Raw genomic sequence first — 22,073 nt, 5'->3', positions numbered from 1 at the left:
ACACAAAATAACATCTATGTGTAAAGAGAACTTTATACAACAAAAAAGCATGAAAGACCGTTCAAATATTCAAACTTTTGTGGCAGCTGATTTCAAACTTTTGAACGGTTGTGTACGTTGAGGCAGTCATTTTTAATGTAACCGGAATGATGTTCACTAATTTCCTTCTCGCCTCTACAGAGAGAACTGGTTCAGTGCCTGGAGACCGGCCTCATTTACCGTTGTGCCAAGCAGTGTGTGGTGGCTCTCACTATGTGCACAGTTGAGATGCCTGATATCATGATCAAGCTCCTTCCTGCTCTCATCGTCAAGCTCACCCACATCTCTGCAACCGTTGCCATGGCATCCCCTATGCTCGAGTTCCTCTCCAGTGAGAACCAAAAGCTTTTCTACAAACTTTTTCATTGGTTTCTAACAATGTTCTGTACCATTGTTGAACGTTCAAGGTCAGTTAGTCACTCGAAGTTTTCTGTGACAGAGGGAGCACGAAATGTGAAAAACTTCTGTTGACGTGTTCTTTTCTCCTGTTCTGTTTCATAGCTCTGGTGCGTCTGCCCCATCTGTATGCCAACTTTGTAGCTGAGCAGTATGTCAGTGTGTTTGCTATCTCTCTACCCTACACTAACCCTTCCAAGTAAGTGTTCACATTCAAACAGACACATACATATATACCCTAAGACACACAGACACACATTGATCTGTTTGTGTCTTCCATCAGGTTCAACCAATACATCGTGTCCCTGGCCCACCATGTGATCGCCATGTGGTTCATACGCTGCAGACTCCCCTTCCGCAAGGACTTTGTTCAGTATATCACAAAGGTGTGTGCTGTTTTTTCTTCCTACTTTTATTATTTTTTGTTTTACTTGCATTTCTTTGAAATATAACACCAACACTGAGACCAAGAAATTCTATACACTACTGAGAGAAAAGTATAAAAGCATAGCTTCCACATGGAAATCAATACCATTACCATGTTTTCACCTTTTTGCTGACATGATGACATGACATGAAAACTTTAGAGCATTCCTAACTTTCTCACCAACTTATGTAAAGGAGGGACTTTTCTGTCCAAACATTTATCACACAATACCTGAAAAGGAGTAATTTGATGTTTTGGGAGTTTTTTTCCTTGCAGAGAGATACAGCAGATCAGTGGTTTTCAAACGTTTCCTTTGCCTTTATATCAATGCAAACCTGGTTTCAAAATGAACAAACTGTGATCAGCTGATTCCAGTCTGCCTGCCTGCAGGAGAGGCACTTCATGATGTGCTGGGATTTTAGATGCTGAAGAAAGGCATGAAAACGTTAGCTAACAAAATTATTAGACGATGTAGGCTGATATTGTTCAGCAGATAGTCTGTATGAAAATGAAACAATCCTTGAAAGAGTGGACATACAGGTGAGCAGCAGCACACCGGTTAGCATCAACATGCTCTGTGTTCACACAAAGTCCAGCGTTGTACAGAGCTGAGTGTGTTTATTTGTGCTTTAGAATATAACTGCTGTGAAACAATCAGAAAATAATGTATTATTTCTCTGATTCACTGCTTTGTTCTTGTGAACGCTGCTCCCTCACTTCATTCACTCTCTACCTCTCTCATTCAGTGAGCTGAGGAGCAGGGGGTAATTTTGAATGGTGTTTTTACAAACAGTCCTGCATATTATCCCTTTATGTCTCAGAAAATGAAGTTTTGGACAGAATACAAACTGCTGACCTGTGATACAAAACAGTGAATCAAGTCTAAGCAATGATGTAAAGTTTTAACTTGTGTGAGTCTTATCCTTAATCGTTTAACATTATTTAGGAGTTGCTGCAGACACTGTATTGACTTTAAACTACATTTTTACATTTTTGTGTCTTGACATTCATGTTTGTCTCTTCGTTCAGGGTTTGCGTTCCAACGCCCTGCTGCCATTCGATGACGGTCACGAGCAAAGTTCTTTTCGTGCCCGGAGCACCAGCCTCAATGAACGGCCCAAGAGGTAAAGCATACGTACACACACAGCTGCAGGTGCTGACGTACAAAATGGCAGCACCATATACTGACCATGTGGCCATTGTTGTGTAAGAGGGTCGGGGTTGCCAAGGTAACAGGGGACTCAGCATGTCTGGTACTGTGACGTGATGGTTGCAATGACTCCTCTCAGGTTGCCATGGTGATCATTAGTTCATTTTATTTATTGTTTATGCTTTTTACATTTTGAAATTTGTTCTTTTTTCTACCACAATTTCTTTTTCTTCAGAATTCACTTTTCATACTGGGGGTGGACAAAATAACAGGATCACCTGTATAATATAATGTAATGTAAGGCAATAGATTAATTGTAAAACTGTGTTGGCTTCTGTCAGAGAGGGTTTGAAGCTCTTGAGTGTGTTTGTGTATTATGTTATACAGGATTTTGTGTTACTGTGTCCACCACCCATAGCATATAGAAGAACCTACATGGTGATAACATGAGAAAAGGCCTGTAGGGTTTGTTTCTCCTGCTGTCACATTTTACCATCTGTTTATAACCATAGTAAATATAGAGTTTACTTGTACACAAAGAGAAATACACACTGTTTTTCACACAGAGGTGTAAGGAAGCTTTTCTCAGCAAGGCGTCATTCTCATCTGTACATGGTGTGAATGTTTGTTGGTTGTCTGTGTCTTAATTGCCCTAACAACCCAGGATAAAGACATCCAAAGTAACTCAATACAACACAGAGAGAAGGAGGGGGACTGAACCAGCTGAGACTCAGCAGACTACCTGGGATGTGTGCGTACCACTTCTTAACTGATGGTGGCTGTGATACACAGATTTAGTGCCAACTGAAAAGAGGACAAAGAAGAGGGGATTCAGCCATTGTAATAGATATATTAATATCTATGAAAATGATTTGGAAACACTAGTGTGGATACACGACTTTTGGGTAACACTTTTAGGGGTGTCACTTTTTTTTTTTTTGCACTGACCGAGTTGCTGATTCTGCCTGTGATGTTGATTATTGAAATTGAAAGCTTATTTTGAGTTTCAATTTAATATTAAAAATTGTAAAGGATTATAATAAATAATATTTAAATTTCTGTTATTTTTTGTTATATAATACATATACACGTATATATATATATATATCAGTTGATAGGAGATGATAAAAATTACATACAAAAAGTGCAGTTACTCTTGATGGATACTGAAAAGGTATGTAGAGGGCTTTTGGGGAGTGAGACAAAGCAAGAACGGAAAGAGCATAGATCGTGCTGGATTATTTGCACAATGTTTTCACATATATATTATTAACATGATATTAATATTTGATTTTTAAATATCACGCTATATTGTGACACCCCTACTTCAATACAGTATTAGCACAGTTAGTTTGCTGCAAGCCAAATATCAGGCAGGACAATACAGACTGAACTGAACTGAGGTCTTGAATGATAATGTAGATCATTTTCTTATATATCGTTGGTACTTTTGATACTTAATTAATATTGTATTGTTTTAAACGTGGTTGTAAAAAAAGTATCAATGTTTTGATACTCTAGACCTATTTCTTATATCAAAGACCCAAAATAACTTTAAAAAGTAAACAGTATTGTTTGAGACCACACTACACACTGATGAGCCAGTCCCCAAATAATTTTTTGCACTGCTTTCCCTTCTCCTCATTTTTTGGCTTTTTTTTTTTTTTTTTTTTTTTATGCGGAGGCATCCATTGTAGCTTTTTATTCAATCCCTTCTCCTCCTCCGTTCTGCAGTTACATATGTTTTAAAAAACGGTAGCTGCAGCCTCTTGATCTTTCTCGGGTCCCGACAACTAATTTCAACAAACCTCATAACACCCTTGCTACCATTGCAATCCAGCACACTTTTCATAGTGATACATAATGCCTCTGCTTACATCAGTTTCTACTGATCTTCACACCAGTGTTCAGTGTTCCATGTTGTGCTATCATTCATTCAGCGCTCTGTCCTTGTGCTGCTCATTGTCCTCTTCTGGGTCGGAGTGCTGCATGTCAGATTTTATATAAATGATTTTAAGTTGACTACTTTTTTCGTATTTAGCCTCTTCTCACAGATAAATGCCTTGATTATCTTTTGAATATATTGAAGTAGAATAATTAATTAAGTATAAATGCTCTGACTTGCTGTGCTCCAGCCCTCAGGTTTAACCCAGCATTTCATTTTCAGTTGTTCAGAATTGTTTTCCCTTGTGTTTTAACTTTCATGATGTCAGGCCTGTGCTGAGTCCATCCCTACTATTTTACTTCTCCTGTACCAGTCCTTGGCTTCTCTCTGTACCTGCTGTGTGAAATAATGTTTTATTTTGTTGCTCCTCTTGAATACTTTGTGTGTATTTTCTTTTCTGAGTAGCAGAAGCTCTTTTACCCTCTGCTGTAGCTTGTCTGTTTTTCCTTTTTAATCCTTTTTTTTTAAAATCCTTTTTTATTATTCCGCTCTCCTGTAATCTGATTCATAGTGTTCACTGCTGTTAATTTTCACCTTGTTTTGTTTTTCTTTCAATTCTTCATTCAACCCCTTCCCCTGCCTCCTGCTGATTGGGTGCTGCGTTGTGGTTGTGGTTTTGGGGGGTGGTCGTGTCATCCTGGATCCTTCCTACATCGCTCCTGGCCCCTCCCTTCCCCCTGTGACCTTTGACCTTTGTGGCCCTATCCTCTCTACCCTGCCCCCCAACCCCCAACCCCCAACCCCCTTCTGCGTGGCGTGTACCCGTTGGTCACCTGCTCATGTTGCTCTGGTGCTCGGGTGACGATTCCTGCTGCCTCTGGTACACCTCGACACACCGCACTCTCTCCCTCCACACTCCCAAACCACCACCACCCTCACGATGACCCACCCCCCTCACTGCCCACCACCACCTTATCGCCAACCCCGGGCCCCCGTTCCCGTCGCCCTCCGACATGGGTACTCACCACCACCCAGTCTGCGGGCAGCGAAAGTGGCGAAGGCGGCAGCGGCGGTAGCCAATAGCAGCAGCTCTCCAGTTAAAGAGCTGAGGGACCTCTCAGCCATGGACGCTTTCCGTTCCCGCAGCATCAGTGTCTCCGAACACGCGGTCCGCAGGTTAGAGAAGAGTCTTCTGGGTAACCAAACAAAAAAAAGAACAACTACAACAACCCAAACACTTGTTGCTTCCTCCATGGGATGGTTGATGGGGTGTAGGGTCATTGTCATGTGGGTCCGTTGGGCGGGCGTTGAGTGGTTTGTTGCCAGGGAATACCTGGAGCGGGTGGTGCATGCTGGAGGAAGGTTTGTGTGTCGACCGTTTTGGTTTGTTTCAGGCTGCGATCATACACGTGCTGTTTTACGTTTTGTTTTTATGATTTGCTTTTGCATGCCGTGTTTGCAGAAGACATCACAAAACATTTGATGTTTTTCTGTTTTATTTTGCTCTAACACAGATTTTGCTTTTATTTTCATTTAATTCTTAATTTGTCTTTGGTTTGACTTTTTTGTTTTGCTGGGTGTATTGCTGGTTTTGATTGGCCTAACAACAAATGAATGGCAGGAGGGAGTGGTGCAAAGCATGTGTATCCAAAGTGAGGGGGATCTTATCCTGACAACAACTGCAACCTACAACTCTGCCTCCCTTTTCCTGGTGGGAGGGCACTTCTTTCTTCGGCCAGTGACAGGGACAACAGCAACACAACGGCTTTCTTTTGCTTGCTTGACACATGTTTGTTTTGCTCCATTCACAAACATACACTGAGCTGCTATGACCATGGCAATCCTAGTGTGGGATTTTAGGACTAGCTGGGCTGATGTGAACTTAAAATGTTTGATTACAGACTCAAATCATTCCTATCACCACACATATATATAAACAAGCACCTGATTTATCTTCAGACTTTTATGCTTATCTCTGCTTGGCTGTCTTGCTAAAGTGACTGACAGATGTGTGATCTTACATTGCAGTTGTCAGATGTGGCTGCAATGCCACTATGTTAAGTATGTCATATCCCTCCTGCCCAACAGATGGCAGTAAAAGCCCAGTACGAACTACTACTACTGTGTATTTTTATGTAATTTCAGAGTGAAACATGGAACTTTATCAGGCTAAACAACTGCAATGTAAATCTGTTGTACCTGCTTTAGCTGCTAAATGGCTGCAAATCTTCTCTTTTCTCACACAGTTGTGTGCTTTGTGTCTCTTGAATGGTAACACCTAAGTGACAAGTGAGATTGAAGCCTGTTTCCTGTGGACACTTGCTTCACTTCAGACAACATCACCATGTTTGACATTTTTGGACGTTTTTTTCATAAACTAAACCGTATGTGATGTTGAGAAGTTACTCTAAACATGTTTTGTTTAATTCTTGATGATTAGCTGAGCTCATGTCGTGCCACTCATACATCCATACTGACAGTTGTTCTGTATCAGCATTAAAAAAGCAAAGCATTGAATTCTTACAAATGCCATGATATTCAGCTTTAGGTGGGTACCACTTTACAACACGACTGCCGTTATAGATGGTTTAAAATCAGGTTATTAATTAGGTTGTAAACACTTTATAAATTGTTAATAAGGTGTTACAGCACATTAGATAAAAAGGGCAGAAGAGACCTGTTGCTTGCCAAATAGTGAGCCTACATGTATCTGCACTGTTAGGCCTCAGATCTCATTGCTTATTGAGCTTTTGCTTCATTCATTCTGCAGGCAGAATTGGTTTAAATCTGATTGTTTTTTCTGTACTCATGTGTGACTCAGATCAGATCAGAACACTTCAGAACTGTGTTCATGCAAGTTTAATGTCACTCACTCACCTGAAGTGTCCTGCTGTGAGCGGCTTGTGAAGAAGCGCAGACAGATGTAGTTAAAAGTAACACATCTTGAAATTTTGGATGAATCCCACCACTCTTTACTCATTCATGCACACCTTAATACAGACATAGTAGTTACCGTCTCCTCACAAATTTCCTGGCTTCCACAGCACATCAACATCAAATGAAAAACTATAAACACTGTTTTGACTTTTGTGAGACACCTTTGTTTTTGCACAATGTCAGTTCAGAACTGTGACCAGTTCACACTGGAATCTGATATTGGCCACATTTAAAAACAATGTGAACAGCGAAACAGAAAAAATCAGATCTGAGCAATGAATCAGAATTGAGCACTAAAGGCCCAAACTTATTATTATTATTATTATTATTATTATTATTATTATTATTATTATTATTATTATTAACAAAGATTATTATCAAAGCAGCCAATATAATTTAGTTATTTTGGTGAATTACAGCTATTTAAGAATGTTTTAGACTACAGCAGAAAGCAGTGATGAGCACTAACATACAACAAGAAGATGTAGAGGGAGACGCATCGTCTGGACTGTTTATCATAGTTTAGAACAATGTAACACAGCTCTGTCTGTTTCTCACTGTAAAATGACGCCAGTCTGCAGTGTAGTTCATACTTAACTGAACCACAGAACTATATAGTAACATTAAGATTCTTCATCAAAAAAGATATTTTCTTTCTCTCCGTCTCTCTCTGCACATTTTTTTTTTAAAATTTGGTTTAGGTGGTGCTGCAGCCCTGTCAGCATTCAGCACCCACAAGTTTGTTAATAATTTACTAGAATGTAACACCTCTCAAAAGTTTTCCTTTGACATCAGATTACCAGATTCAAACTCTAAGGCTTTGGCAATATTGTTTTACATTTTCAGCATGCATTGTTTTACTATTGACAGTAAGGCTCCCTTTGCCAATTATAAATGATGATGAACTCATATAAGATTTATTAGTTGTAAGCAGTAACTGGATCTTGCCAAATAGTGAGCACACATCAGTGTATGAAAACTATGTTATAACTTGTTTGAAAGTTTTTATAAACGATTTATAACGTGTTTGCAGGCTAATTAATAACCTAATTATAAACATTTAAAATCATTTGTCAGGGTAGTCTTACTGTGACTACTGAGACTAACGTGGCACCGCATTGGGTAAACTCAGTGAAATAAAGCACAATCGATTGCAATGTGCCTACTAATATTAGAATGCATTGCACACGGCACACCCTGTTTCAGTCGTTTCAGCATTTCATGGTCATGTTGTCTGAAGTACATGTCTAGTAGACTTTGACGTGTATAATGAATCATTGCCAGTAGAAGACCGGTAAGTATAAAACGTGAGGAATATTTATTGACACGCTGGGACTTGGTCTGAGTGAGAGATTTGTTCTTATTCCTTCTGACAGAGCTAATGAACCTGCACAGCTGTGATAGAAATCTGATCTTTAAGCCTCTCAGATTCAGAACCAGTTTTTATACTGTGCACGTACAGTATATTTATCATTTCAGTTGGCATTTGTGAACATACCTGAATTGGATTTCATATTAAAGATGCAATCTTGTAGAGGTGTGAAACAATGACAAAATTAATTTTCAGTTAGGACGAACCTAACCCAACTATAATAGCATCTTATGTAGAGTGGAGATAGTTGGAGGACTGACACAGATAAAGCTAAAGCTGTTTGCCATGAGACGTCCACCAAGGACAGATGTTTCTCTTCCATCATTCTCTGTTGTTATTTCTTGTTGTCTGCATCATTTTGTTATTGGTCTCTTTATGTAACTTTTCTTTGGTTTTCTTCCTGGTTATGTGAGAATGAGGCCTGAAAACAGTCTGTCTGCCTCATGTAATCCCCATCATCATGAACAGAGACATAACAGTTGGGTGCAGAAAGGGTGTTGCTGTGAATCATTCATTTTCATTTTTTTGTTTACCTCAGAGCAGTGAGCCAGCGTGGCCTTCATTTGGACCGAATTCACATCCTGTATTTTGTCAGCCCTGATTGAGACTGATGTTAACGTTTGTAAAGGTGCTGTTAACCTCATTTGCCTGTAGAGCAGGCAGTAATGGTTGTTGTGGATACAAAGAGGTGCTGCTCACTCTACAGTGAATACTAATAAAGAGAACTGGCTGGGCTGCAGACATTAGTGCTCACAGTTAAACCCATTCACTCACTCACAGCTTCTTCTTACTGGTTCCTCTATAGCCCTGTGCTTACTTAGCATAAGAATATGTTACACTGTGGATCCCTTTAGCCTTCTACACAGAGCTTATTTACATTGAGGGAAGTAACCAGTGTGGTGTCATGGCAGATGAGACACACTCATCACCTCTGCATTGATTTCTAAAAAATGTGTTTCGGTCACAAGGATGTTTCTTAAGATATATATATAATACTGGGAGAATCACATTGTGACTTAGATTTTGATGCAATTTTCCTCATTTTGAGTGATTTTTGCTTTAATATAAAAAACAGTAATTATGGACTGTATTTAAGCACTATGTCACTTTATGATTGCTGTGTCAGGAGAAAGGTGCTTGTGATCAAAACGTCGGCACATTTTTGATAAATCGATGCAGAGGTGATTGAAGAAAAAGTGGTTGGGGGGATTTTTTTAAATAGAAGAAACTGATTTTGGGTGGCTTTGATTTCCTGCGCCACCAAAGAGTCCTAAATGTCTCCTACAGATTAGGCCACTTATACCATGTCCCAGCGTGTGTCTGTGTGTTTGAGAAAATGTAATTATCTATTAGTGTATCTGCTCATATGCTTACATGTGGATGCATGTGTACATATAAATGTGTGTGTTGTATGTACTATAGATAGAAACAGGAACATTTGTGTGTTTGTGTGATTTTTATAATGTTCTGCATTTCTCTGTTTGTATATCAAAACTTGCATGTCTCTGTGTGGACTGTTTTCATGTTAAAATATATCTCGAGCCTGTGTGCGTCCCTCTTCCTCCTCTGTCCTCCTTGCTGCTGTTTAACGTTCTCTCGGTTTCCTCCTGTAGGATGCACACCTCAACCACCACCTGCAGTCTGGGCTCCGCTGATGAAAATGCGGTGACTCAGGCAGACGAGGGGCTGAAGACCGTCCACTTGGAACTCACAGAGACCTGTCTGGACATGATGGCACGATATGTCTTTTCCAACTTCTCTGCCCTGCCGAAGAGGTTGGCAAGGACCTTGTTTATTTTTTACTCAGTAATCAGTTTATGTGTTGGTTGGCACCTCACAATGATGATGTTTTTGTAATTGAGAGAGAATGCAGCGGTCATTATCTCAACCTTTTTTGTCATCAGGTCTCCCATCGCAGAGTTCCTTTTGGCTGGCGGTCGCAGTATGACCTGGCTGGTGGGCAACAAGCTGGTTACCATAACCACCAGTGGAGGGGTCAGAACGCAAGCGCTGCTGGGCCTGGACATGGCTGAACGGCTAGGAGGAGGAGGGGAAATGACAAGGTGAAGCACAGCCACACACACCAAAAAATAAGAACTGATTTGGTTGCTCCACCACTTTGATCCAGACTGAAAATGCTTGACACCTGTGGGAGGGTTTGCCATGAAATTACGTGCTGAGATTCATATTCCCCTCAGTATAAATTATAATAACTTTGGTGATCCTTTAACTTTTCATCTAGCATTGTCATTAGCTCAACATTTAACTTAATTTAATACTTAAGGAGTACATGCTAAGGATGCTCACATGCTAAAACAAGATGGTGAACACAATAAATGTCATACCTGAGCTGCTTGCATGGCTGTAGACTCTTAAGGTGGAAATATACTTGCTTTTAACTACGTGTTCGCATACACATCCCTACGCTTCATGGCTGCCTCGCGTATCCTGCGTCCATTTGGAGCAATGGTTGTGCGCGTCCTCAGAAATTAACACTACACATACGCAAATGCAAACGCATAGTTAAACAGCAAGTATATTTCCAGCCTTAGACTAGGTTTTACAAAGATTAATTTAATCCAAGATTAGTTCTACTCACAGTTTAGCAAAACTAGGTTTAAAATGAATAAATCTGGTTTTAAAAATAAGCACAGCCATATTACACAATTAAAATCTAATCTCAATCTAGTAAATCCAAGTTTATTGATGTATATCAAAAGAAGTTATATTATTCCTGAGTAGAGTTCTCCGCCAGGCAACACGTAAAGAATATTTGGATATAACCCCTTTTTAATCGCTGACATTTTTATTAGTAACTGTGATTTAATTTCACAATTATTACTTTTGGTCAGTAGCTGTAACACATTTAAATGAAAACGGGTAGAAGTCGACTCTAAAGCGTCGATTCTGATGCCTCCGCCTGCAACAGTTTCATACAACTGTGACTTTTTGTGTTCCCTACACCGGATTGAAACCATTGATTCATTATAAATCCTATTTGCAAGTGTCCCAGGAGTTTGAGAATTATGGCTCTATTGATACAGTATACAGTTAATGAGAAAAGATTGCAAGGAAAAAGAGCTATTACCTTTATTACCTAATAGTATCCAACATAGTTATTCAAAAATATATCAAAGTCAAATATAAAAAAGTTTTAAAATTGACCAAGTTATTGGCATAAGTGTGTTTTTAGAGACAGGTCTGTCAGGCGGCCATTTTGCGGCCATCTTGAAAGCGTTGGTCTCCAAAATTTAATCAGTTCATGTACCTGTTATAGAGTCTTAGCACACAAGATTTGGTGCAAATCCGTCCACCTGTTCAAAAGTTATCGTGCAAACAAAAATCTGTGACGGACGGACGCACAGACTCATGTATGGCCGGACAACCGAAGAACAGTATGCCCGGCACCTTCGGCGGGCAGAGGCGTAATTACTTTTACTTTGTAATTTAATTACATGTAACTAGTTACCTGTAAGTAGTTACTCTGCAGCACTGCTAGTGTCTTATTAGACATCTGTGTGAAATGTTTTTATAATTAGCCTATGAATTCTTGAGTTATGGCCAAAAATGTGTTTTGTAAGGTTACAGTGAGCTTTGACCACCAAAATCTTATAAATTCACCCTTGAGGCCAAGTGAACATTTGTGGCAAGTTTGAAGAAGTTTCCTCAATGTGTTCTTGTGATACGGTGTTAACAATGGACTGACCCCAAAAAATAATGGCTGAGGCCACGGCTGTCACTTGTGTGGAGGCATAAAAAAGGTTTTTCCAGGTTTTTCAAACATTGTGAATCACTGACGTCCTTCAGCATACGGCCATGAATTTGGACCAAAAAAAAAGCTGATCAGTCCTGTAGTATTGTGGTCAAGCTTCAGGTCGCACTCATACATTGCTTGCTCATATGCACACACAGGAAAAAATAGAGCAACTGGTATACTGAAGTGAAATAAAGAAGAGAAGAATCATAAAACTAAGTTGGGTTGAATCTGTGCATTAAAGTGTAAATTGCAGGTTAAAGTTCTTAATAAAATTTCTATGCAATCTTATGTAAAATGACCATTTTAAAACCTAATTTAAGTTTTTTTGGACATAAGGACAAAAAAATCAGAGGAAACAGTGGTCTGTTTGACCAAGGCTCTGAGCCTGCCTCTGACCAACGTGCAGAAGTATGTGGTATTGAGTCTGAGTAGTTGTCTTCAGTGAGTTGGTATTTTTAGCTAGTTTTACAGTGCATTTCTCTTCCGGCACCATGCCGAATCATTATGTATACTACGGGTGCACAAACTCCTGCCTGTCAGCCCACGGTTTTCCTGACAGGAGAAGAGTGGGCGCTAGCTCTCACTCCTGGGGGCGTTTTGTGCAGGTGAAGAGGCGGGACATCACTGCTGCCTCTGCATCTAAAATGGCGGTCTGACTGCTGGCTGACACTGACCACACAAGCACCTAAGAAACAAACAAAAAAGTTTATCAGGGAACTGTCCTTCATCCTCCCCAACCTGCAAGTTGTGCTTTAACTTTCTTCAAGCAACTTGATTATTTTCCTCAATCCATCATAAAAAAGCAGCTATTTTAAAAATTAAACCTCCTCCAGTCTAAGTTGAAAGTTAATACTGGATCACAGTTTAAATTGGAGTGCAACAGAATTAAATTTAATTCTGGTTTAGAGTAAAAAAAAAACTAAGCTGATGTTTAATTTAAACCCTTTCTAATGTTAAGCTAATTTCAAAGTTTGGTGCAACATAATTTGAAGTTAAGCCGTTATTTAATTGTGTTTAGAAATGAATCCTTACTGGTGTGACGCGGCCTGGCACGCTGCTTTGTACTCAATTTCTCTTTCCTGGCCCTGCAGGTCGGATCCATCACTACACACCCGAATCACCAAAGAGGCTCCAGCCAAACTGGAGTCTCAATCAAGCCAGCAGCACAACAGAGCCACACGCATCCGAGTCCGCTCCATGTCAGGTAACAAACATTCAGCTGACTGGCAGGTAACACTTGGCCTCAGGACATTGAGCATCTCAGGACACACCAGCTTCTCTCTCATTATTTAAGACAACACCCGTGGTTTTGGTTTTGAGGAGAACTTTCCTAATTTGGGACAATATTAAGTTTCCCAAGACTATACAAACCTTCTTCTGGAGTAATTGTCGCCGGCATCTACCAGCATTTGGCTAACAGTGCTATTTCCCAAAATCCATTTTTGAAGCATCTTTTGAAGAGCAGGTAAAGTGACTTCCCGCTGTCTTGAAAGGATGGCTTTTATCCTCTACAGATTTGCAGCCATGCTTTTATCTGTGCCTGCTTGTGTTACCTCATCACTTTCAGACTGCAACCCACTCTACTCCTGTCTATCCCTGATACATTTCATTTCAATGAAGATTAGTGGCATTATTTATCATTACTCTATATCAAGTCATAGGGCATTCAGAGGAAAATGGAATACAAGATTAAACTTCTTCGCCATGATCCTCCACATATTAATGTCTCTGTACTTCATGTGCTTTGGATTTTTGTGTTAGTGGATCTGCATGACGTACGGTATCACTGCCAGATCTTGCTGCCTGTAAATTATGCAAGTGGTGTATTTTAATGATGTAAATCTTTTTGGCTTCGTTAGTCTAGAAGAACATGTTTTTTTCTGCACAGTACATTGCGTGTCATTTTGCTGTGTCTGATGTTTTATTATAGCAGACGATGATGCTGTTAAAAACTGAATATCTGATCAGATGAGTTTTCTGTTTCAACCTGGCCTGAGTATAAAGGGAGGAGAAGAGCTGACAAGTAATGATGAGGATGACCTTCCTCTCTGTCTCTGTCCATTCCAGGCGGCCACGCTCTACGTGCTGGTCCCGCTCAGAGTCTCAGTCCTCTGGTGTCCCCGTCCGAGGGTGAGTTAGCTGCTCCGCTCTCTCCGCCCTCTGGATCCACTCTGGATGGGCTGGGTCCTCCGTCCACCACCTCTGCTACCACGTCTGCTCCCCCGCCTCTCAAGGACAACCCCAGCCTGGCTGAGTTCGTCCCCATGCTCACACAGGGCTGGGCAGAGATCTTCATACGGAGACCGTCTGGTATGCAAACAAATGAAATGTTGTTGTTTTATCATTCAAAGAAGGTTCAGCTACGTGGTTTTATTATTGTCTACCTCAGCCATTCCCAAACTTAAGAATGCTATGGCTCAACGTGAAATCTGGAAATCTTCAGCAGCCCAGCCAAACTTTTCATCAGACTAATCATACCAATGATGACATATAAGATATGTTCTGATATTAATGGGACAGGTCACCAAATACTGTGCAACATCTGTCAAACTAGGCCAGATAAATCAAGAATAATACATGATTTAAATCTCATGGTTATGTTTTATTAGTTCTGATTACTTTTAATTTGATTATTAAAAATTATTTAGAAATATTTTAATACAATGGCTGTGGACCACACTTTTGATGAACACAAGACCATAGCATCTCAAACATTTACAGTAACACCAAGGTGGTTTTCTTGCTGAGTCAGCTAACCCTGTAGGCTAAATCACCTCAGAACTGTATTCTGTTGTCAAACCTTAGTCGAAGTCCAGAAAATTATTCATGACACTGTTGCAAAAGCATCTGACAGTGTAATAAAAATGAATGACATCTTAATGATACATCCAAAATGTACCTCTTTACTTGAGGTCAAGGAAAATATTCCTGACAAACTTATCATGGGTTCATGATATCTAGTGTCAAAACCAAGCACATTTGACAATATAATGTAATGCTAAAGCATAAAGCTATATAGTTTCTTTAAGTTTGATAATGTCAAGTTGCCGTAACAAAGACATTATTGGCTTGATAAATGTCAATTTGTCATAACAAAGACATCTCAAACAGTCTCAACTTTGCATTAAAAATGACATAATTGACAGAATGACACGAAACAACAACAGTCAGAAACATCCATAAATATTCCTTCATGTTCATGACAGGTGTCATGACATGGTTATGACAGTGTAACAGCAGTGTTCTGCACAGTCTTTCAAATAGTGTTACCCAGCTGACTACAAGGAACAATACAACAGACTGTTTTCTGATGCACACCATGTGCTTTTATATTGATTTTCCACCCAAAGATGCCCTTGGTTTGTATTTATTAATGGACAATAAGAGAATGAACTTGTTACTGCAGTTTTTAAATTCAAGAGCATCCTGATGATAGATTGGGACGTGCAAGCTATCCTCTTTTGCATTTGCTGAGGTTTAAAGGGATAGTTGAAATTATTAGATATGCAGTTGTATGAGGCTCTCATCCATACTCAGTTTATTAAATACAGCAGATGGCAGTCGGCAAAGCCCCAGTCTGGAGAAGCAGAGAGGAGTACCAGCGTGGAAACTGAGCAATAAACTGCTGTAGATAGGGCCAGTCCAAATGTATTTTACCCACTTAAAAAAGGCCCACTAAAAAAAGAGAATCTAAGTGTACACTATATTAAGAGTATTTTCACCACTTTATCATGCCATCAGAGGTTTCCAATGGGAAACCACTGTTATATATGCCAAATATCACTCTCTCCAAACCAGCACCACCGGTGAAATTTTACCTCACAGAACACGGGAGTTGCTGCTCTGCTGGTCTACTCTCTATCGGTTGCCTTAATGTGTTTATTTCTTTGTTTTGTTGTGTGACTCTGGTGTATCCGAACCATCCTTTTAAAATGCCAAAGTCAGAAAATAGCCAAACCAAACAGATCAAGGTAGAGTTATACCGGCAACTCCCATGTTCTGCAATGAAAAATTACTGATTTCACCTCTGGAGTTTGGTCGGTTTTGAGAGAATGTCATTTGGCTTATATAACAATGGTTTTCCTTTAGAAAAAGGAAACCAGTAAAAATATTGTAAATATAGTGTGCACTTAAACTGATCAGTATTTTGCAGCAGAGTCAGAATTGTTGGATATCTGAGCTTGTTGCAGCTTGCAGTAATGCTGCATGAAGATAATGACAAAAAACAACAAAAATACAATGGCAACTCAATATTGAGCACATTTTATCTCTTTGCAAGTTGATTTTCATACTGTTTTGATGATGTGAAGTAATTTGAGTATGCACCTGGAGGAAAATGATCTAATAATTTCATGCTTTGATAAACTCTCAGCACTAATGTAATCTGAATTTATATTTGCAATGCTTTATTTGTAGTTAATGGGCTGAAATGTTCAAGCGCTTATTTGGTCTTTTTATAGCAGATCACTGGTTTGATGTGTCTGTCTCTCTGGCTGTCGGCACAGGTAACACGAGCTGGCTGATGTGTCTGGAGAACCCACCCAGTCCCTTCTCCTCGGAGCTCGGCAACATGCCGCTGCAGGAGCTCTCCAGCGTCCTCATGGCCATGGAGGGAGTGAAGGAGCCTCCTACCCAGACAGCCAGCGCTCCTGCCAGCACTGCTGCTCCTGCACCGGCCACTGCCTCGGAGCCCCTGACCCAAACACACAGCAGCATCGGGGGGAAGGCGAACCTGATCCAGCGCTCCAACACTGGTGAGTAACAGCCTGAAGAGTCTGAGGAGAGAAACCTCCTTCATCTTGTTTTAAGATCATAAAAATGTCATTGTGTCAGCAGTAAAAATAAAAAAGCACAGTTAGAATATTTAAATACAGAGCAGAAAATCATAATGGTTTCATAAATGTAATGTTCTGCATGAATGCATCCCTCCTGTCTGCCTGACTGCCTGTCCTGGGTCACCTTTAATGGACTGAGATAAATTTGCCAAATTGCCTGTAAATACTCTGTTTGAACCTGAGGGTGATCAATACGGCAGCTTGGATTTACTCAGGTCAGTGATCGTCAAAGATCACTGCTTTGACATGTGTTTCTTTTATGCATTGAAAATCTTTTTTCTCCCCATATTTCTGTGCTTGTTTCATTTTGTATTCATTTGTTTCTCTGGGGCTCACCTGCCTCCAGTTATTCAGCTTCACATTTTCTCTTTCTTTACCTCATCAACTCCTCTTTTTTCTTCACTCTTCCTCTCAGCAATTTTCTCATCACCTTTGAGACTTTTTTTCTCCTGTTCTGATTTGTTTGTTTTCATGTTTTTTTCATCCTCACCACCGTGCTGGTTTGTGATTGGCTGCGGTGTATAATGTGGCGTCATGTGCCACCGACCTGTCCGCTGGCATCCCGCCTGCAGTGGGCGGCTCTCTCTGGTCTCTGGGTTCGGGCTCTGCCCCCCTAGGCCCCCCGGCCCCTGGCAGGTTGCACAGGAGCATTTCCTGGGCAGGTACCGTCCACCACATGTGTGCCCCCGCACCTCCCCCCTGCAGAAAACGCCTGGTGTAGTGTATTTCTTCTCACTTGCACAATACAGCGGTCTGTGTGACATTTGATCATCACATGGCTTTCATTATATCTCCTCTACAGCAAGTGAAAAAATAACAGCTTAAGACCAAAATATTGTTTTTACAATAAAATGTGTTGAAGGAATAGTTTGACATTTTGGAGAATATGCGATTCAGTTTTTTACACAGAAGAAGGATATCCCTCTCCTATCTGTCTGTTCAATGTAAAGCTGGTTAGCTTAGCTTAGCATAAGGGTTAAAACAGGTAGTGCGACTCTGTCCAAACAGAACAAAATCTGCCATCCAGCACCTCTAAAACTCACTAATTGACATGTTATATCTTGTTTCATTAATTCATGCAAAGGAAATTGGAGTTTTCACTGCTGTGCTTTGCTGTTTACTGTAAGAAGTCATAAAATGACCATTGTATTTCATCATACATGAAGGAAGTGTGGAGGGGGAAAAACAGATTCACACAAATTCAAAATATTGGAGTAAGTTGAGTGCAGTACCCATTTTTGAATGTTACGTTTTGTTACACATTTCACCTTTAAAGGACAGACATAAAATAGAATCAAAGCAAATAAATATGATTCCCAAAATATTGATCTATTCCTTTAATTGCAAGGGAAGGATAACTTCTTTGTTCATTTTGCAGTCCTCTCCTGCACACCCGTCACAGATAACTCAGTTGTGCTGCTGACCTGCTGTTTTGTACTTGTGCAAGTGAAGTAATTCAGAAATTTCTGCTTTACCCATCAGTCTTCTATTAACACAGGGGGGAGGGAGGGTCCTCGACAAGCAATGTTGAAGACCTGCCTGCACACGGATCAGTCTAACGACACCTAAAGATGGATCATGATTTATTTTTTGACTCTTTCTGATTTGTTTTTCCCTCCTAATCATCTTCTCTAACTCTGTTGTCCCTGAAATATACCCCCAGGTTGACCTTTTAACCTTTGACCTTCTGACGTTGTCAACAGGAAAGCCCAGACCACATCCAACTCACATGCCCTTCATCGACTCACTGGTAGCCCAGTGGGGCGATGACGAAATCTGCAGTGCAGTCTAGAGCTGCAAATAATGATTATTTTCATTATCGATTAATCTGTGAACTGCTTTCTCAATTAATCATGTTGATAAAAATGTTGATCACTGTTTCCAAAGCCTGAGGTGATGTCCTCAAATATCAACCCAAAGATATTCAGTTTACTGTCATAAAGGAGTATAGAAAATATTCTCACTGGAGAAGCTGAAATCAGAGATGTTTATTCTCTTGCAAAAATGATTAACCAATTGTTAAAATAGTTCATTTAATACTTGACACCTAATGGATTAATCAGCTAATGGTAGCAGGTCTAGCACGATTTTGAGGGCTGACACTCAAGTGCCAAAGACACCTAACTTCTTCTTCTCTGAGTGTATGCAGAGTGTTATTTTGGAGATGTAGGACCGGGGGTCCTGGTCTGGGCTGCTGTTGCAGCAGCTGCAGTGTGTTTGGGCCGAGATAACCTGCAAACAAACCAAACAGATGCATGCGTCCTGATGGAGAAATCAAGTAGATGAACCAGTGACGGATAGAAGCTGCCTGCTGCGTTGATCTGTCTTTGTCTCTGATCTCAGTGATTGTAGTTTGGTTTTACTGAAGTCTGTGATGTTATTGTCTAAGTGCACATGTGTGTTTGCCTGTGTTTGTTTGATCAGCGTGGATGCATCTGATTCTGTTTCATGTCATCATGATTAATTTGACTTATTATGTGCTTAACTACAATGTAGATTTTAGAGAGAATGTGTGTGATTTATCAAAATTATTACTGACAAATTGGATGAAATCTTTGATGTTTGTTGTGGGAACCTGTATGTCTTTTTGATTGTGTAACTAAGAGTGGACAACACTGTTTTATGTGTGTGTGTGTTTTGGGGGTTTACTTTATTTTTGGTGTGTGTATTTGTGTATCCACCTGTAACCCACATGCTTGTTGCTGTGTCCTGCTGTAGACTCTGTGGTGGTGCCGGAGGAGGGGTCAGGGGTCACCACAGCACACACCCCGTCTGATTGGCTGGAGAGTGAAGAGTTTGAGCCAATGCCCTCTGATCCCATCTTTATGTCCACCGACAAGTTCACAAAGACCCCACCGCCTGGAACGCTGAGCAGGGTGGGTAGCTGGTGCACTTTAATTCCGGTCTGCAGCAAATGCAGGGACATAGACTTAAGCCCCTGAGACCGTCAGGTTTAATGCCACGCCACAGGACGACAGACTTTGTTTGTTGTGTGAGCCTGATGAAATTTAGAATGAGGTTCTTCTTTACTTTGCTGTCTAGCCTACAAGAACATAAGGAGTATACTTTTGACTGAAATATTTTGTACACTGTGTAAAACCTATATAAAAACAGAATGCAATGATTTCCAAATTCTTTTCAATTTGATGCCCGTTTCAAAAAAAGTTGGAGCAATAGAGCAACAGAAAAAAGAGAATTTTTCAACACAAAACTGGAAGGAATTTTGTGATTTCATGATCTACAATCAATAATTTCATTAAAAGATTCAGAGAATCCAGAGAAATCTCTGCATGTAAGAGGCAAGGACAAAAACTGCATTGAAAAAAACCACACAATTGTATAAAGGACATTTCATAGGCTCAGGAACACTTCAAAAAACTGTTGTCAGTAAACATGGTTTCTCACTGCATCTACAAATACAAGTTAAGACTATCATGCAAAGAAAAAAAACATATATCACATACATACACAAACAGCACCAATTTCTCTGAGGCTGAGCTCACTTGAAATTGACTGGTGCGAAATAGAAATGCAAATAAGAACTGATGCAAATTGTTGTGGAATTTCTGGATGTCATGACCTCCAGGCTAAAGAGGAAAAGGATTGTCCACATTTTTTACCACCATTAAATTGGGTGTTAATGCCCATGGCATCATGGGTAACAGTCACATCTGTGAAGGCCCCATTGATGCAGAGAGCTACATACAGGTTTTGGAGCAACATATGCTGCCATCCAGATGACGTCTTTTTCAGAAATGCTTTTGCTTATTTCAGCAAGACAACATTAAGACACATTCTGCATGCGTTCTAACAGTGTGGCTTTGATTTCAGGAGCTGCCTGCAAGTTAATCACTTTGAATATTAAATGTCCTTCCTTTGTAGGTTATTCAAGTGAATACAGGTTGAAAAAGATTTGCAAATTGCATTTCATGTATGTCTTACACAGCGTTCCAATTTCTTTGGAACTGTGGTTGTAATTAAGGGAAATGTTATGAATTGATTGTGTCTTGTAAACCCTCGAGGGTTGGGCCCTTTGTGTGCATGACGTGAAATGAAAAGAAATCAAATCAGTACACAAAATGCTATGTGTACTACAGTATGACAAAGAATAAAACACTAATATATAAATAGAATAAAAGACTAATAGATGTTAATTCACATGGCTTTGATAAATAGCTGACAAGAGATTCCATGTCACCTACACTGCTTCTAAGCATGTTTCTCCACGCTTTCTCCTGCATCACAAGCAGCACTGGCAATTGTGTAATCACACACCTACCAATGTTTTTATTCTGCTCTTATAGAACTGTACTGTGGTTTTGCATGTTTTAGCAATTAGCTAATCTACTAAAACATGCTAAACCCTCAGTATGGTCCTTTTAAAGTCCTCCCTCTTCTTTTTTTAAATCAGCTCCTCTAATCTTTCTCCTCCAGTCCTCCTCCACCTCCAGTCAAGATGATGAAAAGTCGACGCTGGAGGAAGTGAGTGAGGGAGCGATTCCCATTGATCAACCCACTCTGGGACCCTCCACCCCAGGCAGCCAAGGGCCCGAGCTTCCCTTCCAGACCCACACTCAGTCCCAGGGTCACGGGCTGAACAAATCCAGCTCCTCCCCGGAGCTCCAAACGTTACCTGAAGCCTTCTCCAAGGCCGCTATGGAGTCAGAGAATGCACCAGGAGACACGTCGTGGCCCAGAGCACCGTCAGAGGGCAAACCTCAGCCCCAGCAGCCTCATTTTGAGAAAGAGAAAGTGGAAGGAAGCACAGGAGGGGACCTTAATGGACTTGGAGGTCAGAGTCAAGGGGGTGAAGGCCCAGGTGTAGTGTCATCTCAAAGTGGAGGAGCGAGGATGAGGTTGGAGTTTCCAGCAGCACCGGCGCAACCTGGACCCATCTCCCCTAGTGGAGGACACCGACCCCGGGGTCACACCATCTCGGTATCTGCCCCCTCCTCCAGGAGGGAGAGGAGGACAGAGAGGGACTCCTACCACAGTCGACCCGGACCGAGCAACACGGAGAAGATCTCCGGACTGAGCCCCAGGTACTCCCAAGATTTACTGTTTCTGCCAAACAGGTGATGCAATATATCAACCCGAGCCAGTAAGCTCATCTCTGCTCCTCTGCTGCCATCCAAAATGGCAGCCTGCCAGTGAGGAAATTTTAATTACAATCCAGTTTTAAGTAGCAAGGTTGCTTGAGATGATGGAAAATCTGTCATTGCAGATTTGTATCTGTGTTGCAGCACTTATTATAGATTCTAAAACCTGGAATGAA

General features: G+C 40.6%; 1 protein-coding gene across 2 annotated transcripts in view; it reads left to right on the top strand.

Annotated features, from left to right (window-relative positions):
* tsc2 (TSC complex subunit 2) overlaps positions 1-22,073 on the top strand; it is a 46,837-nt gene that overhangs the window by 20,496 nt on the left and 4,268 nt on the right. Inside the window, exons 22-34 of one of the 2 annotated variants that reach the window (XM_084716042.1) lie at positions 181-370; positions 541-634; positions 719-821; positions 1,892-1,986; positions 4,933-5,073; positions 9,820-9,981; positions 10,111-10,269; positions 13,055-13,167; positions 14,031-14,273; positions 16,469-16,717; positions 17,371-17,460; positions 19,517-19,674; positions 21,233-21,840. In XM_084716042.1, coding sequence (XP_084572168.1) covers positions 181-370; positions 541-634; positions 719-821; positions 1,892-1,986; positions 4,933-5,073; positions 9,820-9,981; positions 10,111-10,269; positions 13,055-13,167; positions 14,031-14,273; positions 16,469-16,717; positions 17,371-17,460; positions 19,517-19,674; positions 21,233-21,840 — 2,405 coding nt within the window. The remainder of the gene's footprint in view (positions 1-180; positions 371-540; positions 635-718; positions 822-1,891; positions 1,987-4,932; positions 5,074-9,819; positions 9,982-10,110; positions 10,270-13,054; positions 13,168-14,030; positions 14,274-16,468; positions 16,718-17,370; positions 17,461-19,516; positions 19,675-21,232; positions 21,841-22,073) is intronic. The other variant, XM_084716040.1, reaches the window with a different exon arrangement.

Source organism: Lutjanus erythropterus, chromosome 3 (genome assembly GCF_056507025.1).
Source record: "Lutjanus erythropterus isolate fLutEry1 chromosome 3, fLutEry1.hap2, whole genome shotgun sequence".
NCBI lineage: Eukaryota > Metazoa > Chordata > Actinopteri > Lutjaniformes > Lutjanidae > Lutjanus > Lutjanus erythropterus.
Note: the sequence above shows the minus strand (reverse complement) of the source record. Positions and strands in the feature narration are given on the sequence as shown.